Genomic DNA, 14,647 nt, shown 5'->3' on the forward strand with positions numbered 1-14,647 from the left:
AAACAAATGGCAGATTGGTTCAAAACTTTTTTGGCCGCTAGCAGTTTTTAATGGTGGGAATTCAATCACTACTGTATGGTCCACATGAGATTTGGATCGGTCTCATTTTTGGGCTCATGCCATAAAATGACCTGAAAAAATGAATGGACTGAATGGATATACAACACATACATCAAGGTGGGCCCCACGGTCAGGCTTCACCCACTTAGCTGTTACCTCTGCCTCACTTAAATCCGCGCCCGTTACTCTAAAACCCTCATCTTCCACGGACTTCCAGAAGCCCTAACCAAAGCCACTTGAAAATGCCCTTCTTCCCGCCTTTATTTTCCAACCGCTTCCGATCCTCTCCATCTCTCGTCTCTCCTCGCCTAACCTTTCTCAATTTCCACAACTACCCTTCAACAACACCTGAATTTCGCGCCAAAACCCTCGAATCCAATCCGTCCATCAAAACGCCTGATTCCGTCGACTTCGACCCCTCAACCGTCGCAGAAACCATCTCCAGCTATGCCAACGACTGGAAACGTGCCCTCGATTTCTTCAACTGGGTTGAGAAGGACCATCGGTTCGAGCACACTGTCGACACCTACAACCGCACGATTGATGTCCTCGGGAAGTTCTTCGAGTTCGATCTTGCGTGGGGCCTGATCGGGCGGATGCAAGAACGCCAGCCCATTTCGCCTGACCACACGACGTTCCGGATCATGTTCAAACGGTATGCTTCCGCACATCTCATTAAAGAAGCTGTTGATACTTACGATAGAACTGCTGACTACGGTTTGAAAGATAAGACCTCGTTTTTCAACCTCATCGACGCTCTTTGCGAGTACAGACATGTCATCGAAGCGGATGAATTGTGTAAGAAAATGGGTTCGGAGTTTTCAGCGGAACATACAAAGATGTGCAATATAATTCTCCGCGGGTGGTTCAAGATGGGTTGGTGGAGTAAATGTCGGGAGTTTTGGGAAGAAATGGATAGAATGGGAATTGCCCGCGATCTACATTCATACTCTATATACATGGATATCCAGTGTAAATCGGGGAAACCATGGAGAGTCGATAGATTTTACAAAGAGATGAAGAAGAAGGGCATTCCGCTGGATGTTGTGGTGTATAATACAGTCATTAATGCCGTCGGTCTATCGGATGGTGCCGATGAGTCGATTCGGGTATTTCGGGAGATGATGGAATTTGGGTGTCAGCCGAATGTGGTTACTTACAATACAGTGATAAAGATTTTGTGTCGGGAGGGGAGGATTAGGCAGGCATATGTATTTCTTGAGCAAATGCATAATAAGGGTGTCCCACCCAATGTGATCACATATCATTGTTTCTTTAGGTGTCTTGATCGGCCAAAGGAAATCATGAAGCTGTTTGAGAGGATGGTCAAGGACGGGTGCCGTCCGAGGATGGAAACGTACGTGATGCTAATCAAGAAGTTTGGGCGTTGGGGATTTCTTCGGCCGGTTTTTATTGTGTGGGATAGGATGAAGGAGCACGGGTGTAGTCCGGATGGGTTTGCTTATAATGCTCTGATCGATGCCCTGGTGCAGAAAGGCATGGTTGAGATGGCGAGGAAGTATGACGAGGAGATGTTAGCGAAAGGGCTTTCGGCTAAGCCGCGGAGGGAGTTGGGGACGAAGGTACTGAGCGACGAATCTGATGATGAGTGTAGATGATGTTGGACAAAACCAGGGATTCGGCTGATGGCTTGACTTGTTCAAATTTCGAGGACTTGAATATGTAATTTACAATGAGCGAATGCACAATGTTCTGCTCTGGGCATTTTCTCGGATCATTGATCTCTAGAAGCGGGGCTCAACTTTTGGTGATTGAAATTGTTCATTTGGTGGGTCCCAACTCCCATGGTGGATGGAAGATGTTACCCAAAATCTTTCCCATTGGATGATGCTCTCTGATTTGTTGTCTTGGTTAAATGCGGCAACTGGTTGTAACTGTCAATTTTCATTGGATATGCAGGAGGTTAGGGTGTGACCTATCCAGTGATGGGGTCCACCAGAACAACGGATTAGGTTGCTGATAGGTGGGTTATACCCATACGATTGTTTGGTTGAACAAAGAAAAGCCATTTCTTTCGACCAACCATCATATGAAGTACCTATTTTATGATTTGGTGGGCTGGCTGCTCTGATAGTATAATGTTAACCAAAGGCCATAAGCTCCAATTGTTTGGGATAAAAGCATTGTCAAGATGACAGAGAACTTCACAACCTTGTGGCCTGTCTGAATTTTCTGCGGTCTGATTGAAGAAATGTTGCAACCATTACATGGCGAAGAAAGAGTGGTAATTTTATCTGTCACATTCTTCTTTTCTAGATGTTGGTTCAATTGATTCAAGGGCCTTTTTCGTTCTTTGTTCTCAATCATTCAAAGAATACGAAGCTGGATGATTTTTGTGTGGAACCTCTTTGATCATTCACTGTGCTTGACTATGTTAGTTATACCATTAATATCCATTTGCTGACAAATATATGCATTCTGTCAACTGCTGTTCTTTGCTTTGCTGAGCCTGATCATGACTTAAAAATAAATAAGAATTTATTTGTGAATCTGATAAAACCTTTGGTATCATACTTGATCATGCAGAGTGGACAGCTGTAAATGCTGCTTTTATCATCTCTGCTTCTTTGAACCTAACTCAGCTGAACCAGATAGCTGGTTCTATTGTTATCCAACATCTAGGTCTTATACTAGAATGGATTCAAGAAATTTAGATCTGGTTAGATGTAGTTTATACTTATTCAAATAATATTTGAGATCCTGATGATACACAAAAGCTTTGAAGATGCTTCACGCCCTTGGTAATTCTTGCAGGCTTAAACGTGCATAATCATTCGTGCTTAATGGGGATTTTCCCTTCTGTGGGTTCGTTCAATGTACAGTTTGTTGTCTGTATAGGTTCAGATAGGTTCCAAAATGCTTCAGATAAAATTCAATTTAGATAAACAGTGGAAGTAAACTGCATAATGCTTCCCAGTCAGAATGTGTGATTGCATACTATAGCCTTGTAATATAAGATTCTAAAGTTTGCTGTGCTGAAAGATTTGGAGTGGCATGTGTTCTTTCATATGAAAAGTGTGGCCTTCTATGGAAAAGATGAGTTCATTAATGATGCAGTTCGAGTTGAAACGGTACCCAGTTAGATTTTACTGAGATATTTGCTTTTGGGTTTCTCATTCCACATTGTCCTGACATCAAGTATACAGGTCAGGTACCATTTGACTTGCCTGCTTCACGGTTGTTTGAAATTTCTCCATAAGACGTGTAGTTCAGTATAATTTTCTGATCTTTGAACTTCAGGATATTTTGTTTGAGCATGCTCTTGATTTATCCTTTTCTTCATAAAAACCTTTCTCATCAATGTGGTTTTCCATAGTTTGGGTTTCTGTAACTTTCATTAGATCCCTGCATTGCACACAATGCTGCCCTTAAAAAAAAAACATTTCATAGGCTGTCTTGAAGAAGGACGACACATCTACCATACAAGGGAGTCAGAAGAGTGAAAAATTAAAAAGAGTGATGAGAAGAAGAAAGAAATACAAGATAATCCAAAAAGAAAAGAAAAAATGAAATGAAAGGAACTGAGAAAGAAGGCAGTTTTGTCTCTTGAATGCATCACCCTCAATGTGGATGATGCATTTCATTCATAACCCCTCAAGATGACCTAAAAGGGCAAATGACACATTTTGAATCCCATATACCTTTCCATTTGCACTTCACCTAAACCTCATTTCGTCTAAAAGGAATTTCTCCTAGATACTTAATGGTGATCTGGAATCCCCACCTAAATTGCTTGACAGTCAATTTAGAAGGCGAAGGTGGTAAGGGTCCATAGCCCTCTTGGCCAACATGAAGAATTTCTTTGCACCCAGGCTTTTTCTTGGGTAATGAAATTAAGTTAAAGGATGTATCTGTAGACTCAGGTCTGTAAGGGTGGTCTAATTGTTTTATCCAGCTCATTTTAAAGGGTTTTGTCTTGACTTTGAAATATGCAGGAATTTAGCTGGCCTAGAATTAGGAAGCCCCTGTTTTTCCGAACTTCAACATCCATCTTCAATATCTACGAAGCCCCCTTTGAATTTTAAACTCCATTTGAAAACCATTAGTTAGCCCATTAAGTTAGCTTTTCAACAAGCCCAAAATCATGCCAAGCTGGCGACCACCAAGATATGATTGAATTACCAGACGGTGCACAGTAACAGTTTGGACTGAGATTTGAGAAAAAATGAATTGCCGCATTATTTTTCTAATCATTCTGAATTTTGACACCAAACCGAAGCCATTGGTTAACTCATTAAGTTAGCTTTTCAACAAACCCAAGCTCACCCAATAATGACACTTGAGTGCCTAGATCCAGTAGAAAAACTGAGAGGCGTGCAGGTTGAAAATCAGGCATTTTTTTTTTTCATGCAAGAAACAATTTGAACAATGGCATCTATGTTCTGCATGAAAATCCAAATTCCAAATTCCATATATTTTGACCAAAATGCTCCTAGGACGCCTAATTAGATCCCTAACCTTCCATCTTTTTACCAACAAACTTCCAACTTGGTTTGTGATAGTATATTCCTACCCTAAAGAACCATAGGATTTTGACACTTGCCAAAATCACATCCATTCAAACCCAAAAACCTAAGAAACCTTCTAGAATCATCCCCTTACCTTGTTTGCCACTCAAATTACCTCAAATCAACCCCCTAGATCGAGCCACTTGTCACACATCTAAACATCCTCTACCCTTTGGAAAGTCCTCCAAGATCTCTCAAATTGCTAAAAACCCACCCCATGTCTATCAATAGACCCTTTGGTCGGGAGGGAGAGAGAGGGAGTTGAGAACTCCTGTGTCTTCTAGGTAGACGTAGGTTAGGAGTTTGCCTCAACCCATTAGGGTTCCGTCCCGATGGAAGGACCCATTTACCTGTTTTCTTCTTCCACAACTCCTCACCTCCAATCCACAATAACTTCTAAGTTAAGACCCTCCACCGGGAAGAGAAATATCCCTAAAGATGAAGTTTCTGATGCCCAACATGCCACAATCGATCATATTTCTCCTTCTATGTACTGTTTTATGTTTTGTATAGCTGAAGTTTTGTTGTAGGAATTTCAACTCCCACCAAGTAGAGGCCATGCGGTAACACGGGTGGAGAAGTGTGCCCAACACCTTTGTCATTGAGTCCCTTGCTTGGATATTTGGAGTAAAAGACCATTTTATTGGAGTCAGAGCATCATTTAAACCATTTCACATGGAAGTTTGTTCCATGGTCTTCTAGCCACCCTTGGAATCCCAATAACTCGGCTAGTGGCAATTTTTAATTTCTATGCCAAAAGGTTTTTTTTACTTCTAAAAGAAGAAGTTTTTGGTCAGGTTGTGTGACTCGGTTATCAAGTCCATGAGATCTCGACACCCAATTGCACAGAAACAAACAAGAGTACACTCGCAAGAATATTTGAGTTGAGAGGGAGTGAACTTTTTTGATATCTACCTTCTTATCTTACAATACTTTAAAAAAACTCAATGATTTTTTTTTTCTTGGAATGTCTACCCACAATAGACTCTAAATGAATCTTCAATGAGAATCTTTTCAACTAAGAAATTGGTTTCAAATCAATCTAATCTACCTAAGATGATAAAATCCTAATAATAGTAAAAGCATGTTTAGGAAATAATCCTCCAAATCTTCAATCACATTTTCAAATTAGCCCCTATATCTTCAATTACATCTTTAAATTAGCCTTCATATTTTTCATAAATAGCAAATTACAAATCTTGATATTTTGTCCAAAATATATAAATAAACAACTTAAAATCAGCATGTTGGGCCCTAGGCCTTGCAATGGGTTGTGGGCCTACGTGGGCCATGGGCTTGCATCAACTTTCTGGCTTTGAAAGAACTCATTCTCGAGTTGGAAACCAATCTCAACCTTTGGACTTGTACTACCTTTACAACGAATTTTCTTCTTCTTTAGTGGAAACTAGTGGCGCCCCTAAGCATTGGCTCGACACAACCTTTGTTGGAGTCCATTGTAGATGTACTCTTTCGATTGCACTATTGTGGGTGCTAAATTGTTTGTTGTAATTTTTTAAAGTTCTTTGTGGATCTTGAAACATTTGCTTCGTTTTTTGTGCTGTAGTCATCTTTTACAAAAGTTACTTCAATTGAGTGCAAGGTGTTCCAAAATGGTAACGGTGGCCGTAACGGCCACCATCGTTACCGTTATGATACGGGCTGTAACGGCCGTTAAGGCCCTGGTATAGGCCGTTCAACCCTTTTTTATTTTTTGAAAAAACTGTTACAGGACCGTTACGGGGCCGTTACGATACCGCAACGCGTAACAGTAATGACCGTTACCATTACCGTTACGTAAACCTTGATTGAGTGTCGAGACCTATTAGCACATCTATTAATGCGATTGTCACTATAATTGAATCAGTCAATTGGTCCATTGGTGAATTCAAGTGAAGGTCCAATGTTAATGTATCAATCACTTTAGATGCCAACTTTTTTACTTTGTGGATCTATTCATTGTTTTCAGAATTTTTACTTTAATTCCCGGTTCTCCATCATGTTCCAACAATTGAATGAGTCAATCATTGATGTCTTGATAAGTTGGGACCACCCTTTGTTTGTTAGGGCCTTGGTGGGGACCTTCCTCTACGTGTTCATGTGCTCCAATTTTGGTTTCCGGATTCCCTCCACGCTAGAACTCTCCCACTTGATTAGTGAGATTACCTATCGCATGTGTGAGTTGATTGACCCGCTATGTGAGTGCGTGTATCAATAAGATCACTTGCACAAACTCTTATTGTGTCACCCCCTTTGAAGCCATTAGGAGATGATGTAAAGTCGGCGGTTCCCCAACGATCACCTGCTCTAATACTAAAATGGTGCAATTCAGTTATTGAATCGTGAGATCTCGACACCCGAATCGAAAAGAAACAAACAAGTGTTTACTTGCAAGAATATTTCAGTAGAGAGGGAGAACTTTATCGATTTCAACCTTCTTTTCGTACAATATTTAAGAAAACTCACACTTAGAGGTTGATTTCAAATCAATCTAACTAAATAAGATGGTAAAATCCTAATAATAGTAAAAGCAAGTCTAGTAAATAATCGTCCAAATCTTCAATCACATCTTAAAATTAGTCCCTACATTTCAATCACGCTGCCGTATCTTCAATCACACCTCTAAATCAGCCCCCATATTTTCCACAAGTAGTGAATTGTAAATCTTGGTATTTATACCTCAAATCTATAAATAAACAGTCCAAAATCAATACACGTTGGGCACTGCGATGGGTCATGGGCCTACATCAATTTAACAGTGTCCTAAGCAAAATGAGGATAGCGAAAACCCCAAAAGTGTGTCATGTAAAAACAATGGATGTACAAGTGAACTTAGTGAAAATTTAAAGGGACCTTTTAGGCAACTAGGCTTAGCTATCAAGGAACATTGAAAATTAAATACCTTAGAACACTGAAAAGTTGAAAAGGTACCACAGGAAAAAAATGAGGGCTATGATCCAGGCATGGTAAAATGCTGCAGGGCATTGTGATTTGTGAGTAAACACAAGGAATGAAGCAAAAGAAAATAAGAAAAAAATGTGGACATTAGTCATGTTTGAAAGTCGAGGTTTGGTTTGGTAGTGGTGGCTTGGGAGGTTTCTAGATTTTGTTATCCAAGGTTCAAGGCTCCAAGATTGATGTCAAAGGCTTCCTCAAAAGCCCTTAATTTAGGTCAAGGAATTTAAGGGATCAGTATGCTGGAATCGAATTTACAGAGTTCAGCAATCACTTGGTATTTTTTTTTTTTTTTTGAATATTAATCACTCACTCAGTTTACCCATCCAAAACATTCAACAATTCAATCTAATGAAGGAATCAACATTGAACCAAATCAATATTGTTCTATTTGTTGCTCTGTGAAAATTTCTTTACATGCATTCACTCATCAACAATTTTTGTTCTATAAATAAATTTTACTTTTTACTTATTGCATTTTTCTGTTATTTTCATAAAGTTACGAGGCGGCTCAAAGTCATCGTCTCTACTATATCGAGTCAGCTATAATACAGCTACTCCACATAATCGTAATATTGCCCTAGCTCATGATCTTACAATACTACGCTATGTACTCTCAAACATATTGATGGAATGCCTAATTTGAATTGAATAATGAGGACTGTAATGACAAACATGAAATAAACCTGAGAGTTCCACAACATTGTTACCCATTATTGGGCTTGAAAGCTCCCATTCACGCTAGATAGGATTGCTCAAGTTATCTCAAGGGAGGATGGAATTTTAGGGCGAGAATCCATCCAAGCGTGTAAGTATCGAGATCCTGGATTATGGTGGTAATTTGGATCTCAAAGTTTTCAATGATTGGTTGGAAGCAATGGTAAGTTATTTCCATTGGTAGGAGATGGGTGAATTCATTAAGCTATGGTTTATAGTTGTAAGACTCAAGTTTGCAGCCAGGAGTGGTGGTACAGAGTTGAGGAAAACTTGCAATTTTGTAGCCTCCCTTATGTAAAAAGCTGTGAGGAAATGGAAGCAAGACTGAAGCATAGGTTTTGTAGCTGTAGATAACAAAATGATTTTGTTCTAGGGAAGTCTTGGCATCCCGTCTCAAAGGGGTATTAGGAAAGATCATATCCGATAACCAAAGTGCGTTCATTCCAGGAAGACAAATCATTGATAGTGCCCTCATAGCGTTTGAATGTCTGGATTCGAGAAATGGATCCGGTTCAAAGGGTCTTCTGTGTAAGCTTGATCTCGAAAAAGCTTATGATCACGTAGATTGGACATTCCTCAAATACATGATGGGTCAAATGGGATTTGGAGACAAGTGGATAGTATGGATGGGGGAACGTGTTCAATCCGCTTTCTACTAGGTCTTACTCAATGGTTTCCCAAAAGGCTTCTTCAGCAGCTCTAGAGGGTTGCGTCAAGGTGACCCGCTGTCCTCTTTCCTATTCTTAATTGTCGGTGAGGCGTTATCTAGAATGCTGAAGAAGTGTCAAGAAGAAGGCATAATCAATTTCTTTAAGGTGAAAGGAATGGAGAACTCGATATCCCACATCCAGTTCGCCGACGACACACTTATATTTTGTGAAGCAGAAAAAGAAAAAGTTAGCAATTTGCGAACAATAATTCGATGTTTTGAGGCAATTTCGGGCCTTAAAGTCAATCTAGCGAAATCCAAGATGTTTGGTGTTAACATGAAGGGCGAAGTAACTCAAAGCTATGCTGACAACTTTGATTGCCCAATGTGAAGTTTACTGACAACATTTGTTGGCCTTCCTCTATGTATTGGGAAACCCCCAAAGCGCTTATGGGGCAAAGTAATCGAAAGATTTGAGAAATACCTGGCCAGATGGAAATGCAGATATTTATCACTGGGAGACTGGGAACAGAAAATGGGACTTCGTGGAACTCGCTTATCAAAAGCAAGTACAACAGCTCCGAGGGAGGTTGGTGGACAAAGGAATCCTCTGTTTATAAAGCTTCTGCTCTATGGAGAGGTATCCTATCCTTGAAGAGGGAGGTTCTCAAAGGTATTAACATTACTATACAAAACCCATTTCTAGGAAGACATATGGGTGGGGCATTCATCTCTTAAAGAAGACTTTTCGAATATGTATCATCTTGCCCCGAATCGATCCATCCTAGTGGTTGACTGCTATGCTAAAGTTGGAGACATATGTCTGGAATACCATTTGCAGAAGAAATCTTCATGACTGGGAGATTGAGGAACTTGTGGCTCTTCAACGTCTTATCATCAATTGCAAGCCTGATCAGACGAGTGAAGACAGACTAGTATGGAGAATCGACAACTCAGCTTCCTTCTCGGTCAAATCTCTATACATGTCTATAGACACGGACATTTCAGCAGTGGAAAAGGTCATGATAGGGCAAGTGTGGAAATTCAAAGTTCCCTCAAAGATTGCGGTATTCGATTGGTTAGTTGGAAAGAAGAAAGTGTTGACAGTTGACTACTTGAGATAAATTGGAATGACAATCACAAACATCTGTCTCTGCTGCATGGCCGATGAAGAATCGGTGGACCACCTATTCATACATTGTCCCTATACTATTCAAGTGTGGACAACTATTCTAAGCTCTTTCAATATTCCCTGGTGTTTTCCAAGTTCTTCTGATCGTCTGCTAAAAGCTTGGCATGGGCCAAAATTAGGGAAACAAAGAACCACGGTTTGGAGAATGAGCCTTTTGGCTATTTGGTGGTCGGTATGGGAAGAAAGGAATGGGAGATGCTTCAACGGAACATCAAAATCGGCGGGATCAACATTCTAGAAAGTCCAACAGTATTTAGCAGAGTGGGCCTCCAATTTTGTTAACTTAAAGGATTGTAATTTGCTTTGTTTTGGAGGTTAATCCTTTCGCTAGCTCAGCGGGAGGATCCTCTTTTCTTGTACCCCGTTTATCTTTCAAAAAAAAAAAAACTCTCTCTACGTTTGGATAACCTAACCATTTATATGTGACATTTCTACGAGCTATTGTTCCAATGCCGATTATTTGTGATAGATCTTTTGTATTTGTGGTATATAAAGACTTCTAAGGCCATATGCATGGAGAGAGTTGATGTATGATGGATTCAAATAATTGTGACTTTAGGGAAAAATATTCTTGCAAAGGGCGAAAACCCTAAAAAATCAACTTCTTTGAATTGTATGGTGTGTGCAAATATCCGTCCTTCTCTTCTTTCTTCTTTCTCACTGTGATACGTAAGTTAGAGAGTTGATGTATGATAGATTCGAATAAGCAATTGTGACTTTAGGGAAAAATATTCTTGCAGAGGGAGAAAATCCCAAAAAATCAACTTCTTTGAATTGTATGGTGTGTGCAAATATCCATCATTCTCTTCTTTCTTCTTTCTCACTATGATACGTAAGTTGGAGCCAATGATGGGACATGCATCGCAACATATGACTATGCAGATGCATATTTGTGTGGTTCGTGTCAGTCGTGACCCTTTGGACCATGGTCATGGATCTTGTCTCTCTTATTCCTCTCTCTCTCTCTCTCTCTCTCTCTCTCTCTCTCTCTCTTTAACTTTTTGTTTCCTTTCCCCCTTTGCTCTAGGGAACCTTATGTAATTTGGCATCTCCCTTAATTTAAAACGAGGGTTGGACGTCCAACCCTGATCTGAGTTTTTCTCTTCTTCCAAAAAGCTTTTTCTCTCTGACATGGTATTAGAACAATATAGCTACTAGGGTTTCCTTGTAAGCCTCCCTTCTTGATCTCCCTTTCTCTTATCTTCCTTTTTTCTTCTTTCCCTTTGATTCTTTCTTCTTAAAAAATAATTTAAGAGACATTGCAGCTTAGTCACTGATTGAATGTGATTAATAAGGAGGGATCTTGCAGCAGTTTTTGATTTCTTTTGAAGGTTTGTTGGACATTTAGCTTTGATTAGATTTATCAGGTATTGAGATTTAGCGAACAATCAGGTATTTGGGATTTTTTTTCTTCTCCAGATTTATTGCCATTTGTTGATATTTGGTGAATTTAGTAGTAAGATCCTCTTCTCTTCTTTGGTGGTTGGTTTAGAGATTTTGGACAATTTTTTAATGATTTTAAGTGGTTTTTTAGATTGTTGCAAGCTATAGTAGGTTTATAGTAGTAGTTTAGTATTGATTAGTGTGAAGTTTTGATGCTTGTAGTCATTGTTCTGGATTAAGTGTGCCTTTATCATCAACATCTAAGATGGTTGATCCTATCAACTCTAAGATGAAGAGGTTGATTGTTCATTATGAGATCCTGGGTTGCAGATCACAACTTATAAAACTTAAGTCCAACAATTGTCTTCAATGGTCAAAAGTTGTTGAGATGTTTATTAGAGAAAGCTAGAAGTAGGGATATATAGAGGGTAGTATATCAGAATCTCCTATGACGGATCCTTCCCATGGTGAATGAAAAACAAACAATTTGTTAGTTATGTCTGGACTTCTAAATTCTATGGAACTAAAGGTTGGTGAAGGACCTTTTTTTTTTGTCCATCGCACGCGAAATTAAGTTGACTGCTTATGAATTACATGCTGACCATAATAATGTAGCCCAGATTTAGAAAGGATCAAAGGATAAGTAATTTGAGACAGAACAATTAACATCCGATTATATGCCATGATGTATGGTTATGTCATGAATTATCTTTCTTGGATGATCTTCAATTTGTTTATTCTATAAATGCAGAGGCATATGAAAGAAATGTTGAGAAGAAAATGATATTTGAATTGTTGTCAGGTCTTAATTCTGAGTTTGAACCTGTTCAGGCGCAGATTCTTGGTTCACTTTACTTTCACTTAAAGTGCATTTGCCTTGTTTGAAAGAGATGATAAGCATTGTACAACTATGGGATCAACTGTGATTGTGAAATTTACTCGTGTAATATGATTTGGGAATTTTTTTAATGTTGGTACTGGCCGAGGTAGAGGTACAGAAATAGACGGTGTTATGGTGGCCAATGTTGTAGTCATAGTATTTGTCATGGTCGTGGTATGAGTCGTCTATGCACTCATTGTGGTAGATATGGACACAATGTTGATTGTTGTTAGGTTCTTCATGGCCGACCTTAAAGCCAAGATGTTAATTTTGAAGCTATAGACGATAAGAATTCTGAGAATATTGTTGCGAAAGTTGTACCATTGACAAGTTCACTTGTAGTTGTACTAGCTAGTGATGTGGTCCATCTCTCGAAAAATGAGTATGATGTTTTATTAAGGGATGCCATTCAAAATAAGGTCTATTTGTCTGTCTTTGGCTCAAATATAATACTTCCACAACCATTCATACTACTTCTATGTGAATAATATATTTATTCTTTTTCTTGATTTACCTCCAATCCCAATTTAAGTAATGTGAAATTAGTAGATGATACGCTAACACCTATTAGAGAAAATGGTATTGTTTTAGTTTTACCATCATTCTCATTGTCCTTCAGTTTATTAATTTATAATATCGTTTCCAATTTGTTATCTGTTAGTCTGATTACAAAGGACCTAAATTATATTGTGATATTTTTTCCCGATTGTTGTATCTTTCAGGATTTGAAGACGAAAAATCTTCTTAGTGGTGGATGTGAGAAGAATGGATTTACATTTTTCATTTGAATTCTTCAAGTCAATTTAGTAGGTGTCTTGTTGTAAAAAAGAACTACTTTTTACTTGGGATTGTTGGTTTGGCTATCCTTCTACTTTAGTCTTACAATCTTTGAGTCAGTTGAGTTTAGTGAAGTCAAGAATTTATAATGAGAAGCTTGTGTTTTAGTCAAATGTTTACACCGATTTTGATGAACGTTATTGCAAAGACATTCACAAAACATTCATAGACATTGAAAGGGAAACATACATGGTTGAAAAGCTTTTATTAAGCCTTTCATTAATGCGGGTTCTTATTACATTCTAGGCTGTGGCTTGGCATAGGTGCTTAGTTACATTCAAGTGGCATAACCCTTGATTCTGAGGTAAACACAAGAGAAGTAAGATATAAAATAAGGTAAATGAAAAAATAATATGAAGTATAGAGATGATAAATGCATATGAATCATATGAAAGATGTAAATGCTATATGTTGAGCATTGCATTCATAATATACCCAAGGTAGGCCTCTGAGTGATTCTTAAGACATTTGTGATCAATTGATGCAGATTCCATATCCTTCATGGTGAAATGAGATCATGAATGCATATGAACCATATGAAACATACAAATGATACGTGTTGAGCTTAGCCTTCATAATAGGTCTTGAAGCCATTCGTAAGATATTCGTGATCAATTGATTCAGATTCCATACACTTCACGCTGAAATGATAGACACAGGTATGCTATTTTTACAATGGTTTCTCCGATACGAACTCATGGTGTCATCAGTGTGAGATGAACTAGTTGGGTTGCATGATAAAAAAGATACGAAAATGGGATGGATAGAATGGAAGAAGGTGCACGGCACTGGTAAAATACACAGACACCATAAGTGTGATATTGAAGACATAAATCATATGATCAACACTCTCTCCAAACAAGTGAACTATTACTAATATGAATATATGATGCAATTAAGCTTCAAAGGATAATAACGCGGTTGATTAAGCCTTTGAGCCACCTGGAAGTAATCCTGTCAGGAAGCGCAGGTCTAACGGTCCTGTATGGTAGTGTTGATTAGGGAGCATGAACCATATGAATCTCTCTTTGATATCTAATTGCAGGCGTGAGCTTTTAAAGAGGATTCAGTGTAGGTGCGAGCCTTCATGCTATCCAGAGTTTGGCGCATGTCATGCCTAAGGAATAATCACAAATGTTGAACCCTCTCAGAATGGAGTGGTGGGTGCGGGTCGCACCTAAACTTATCTGCAACTCTGACACTGAATTCTCTTAGACCTATATGCATGAGTCACGGTTAGGCTAGAGGATCCGGCGTCTAGACCAAAGGGGTAGGCGCCAGTATCCTTGCTTCGATCTTCACATGATTCGTGCCGCTTCTAAGAGTTTATAGAAATCACACTTAAGTGCGGTCTTACCAAGCATGTAAAGGTTGCGATGGATTTTCAGAAGAGTTTATTGGGAAATTGAACGGTGTCTTTAAATACAGATTCTTGGGTATTTATAGGC

The 14,647-nt window shown here is 38.9% G+C and overlaps 1 protein-coding gene across 1 annotated transcript; it reads left to right on the forward strand.

Annotated features, from left to right (window-relative positions):
• The first annotated feature begins 256 nt into the window (after positions 1–256).
• LOC131254708 (pentatricopeptide repeat-containing protein At1g80550, mitochondrial-like) lies at positions 257–13,324 on the forward strand. Its single transcript, XM_058255407.1, has 2 exons — positions 257–2,305; positions 13,085–13,324. Exon 1 carries the CDS (start codon positions 303–305, stop codon positions 1,677–1,679), a length of 1,377 nt encoding a protein of 458 aa, XP_058111390.1. The 5' UTR covers positions 257–302; the 3' UTR covers positions 1,680–2,305; positions 13,085–13,324.
• The last annotated feature ends 1,323 nt before the right edge of the window (positions 13,325–14,647 follow it).

This window comes from Magnolia sinica, chromosome 9 (genome assembly GCF_029962835.1).
Source record: "Magnolia sinica isolate HGM2019 chromosome 9, MsV1, whole genome shotgun sequence".
Lineage (NCBI taxonomy): Eukaryota > Viridiplantae > Streptophyta > Magnoliopsida > Magnoliales > Magnoliaceae > Magnolia > Magnolia sinica.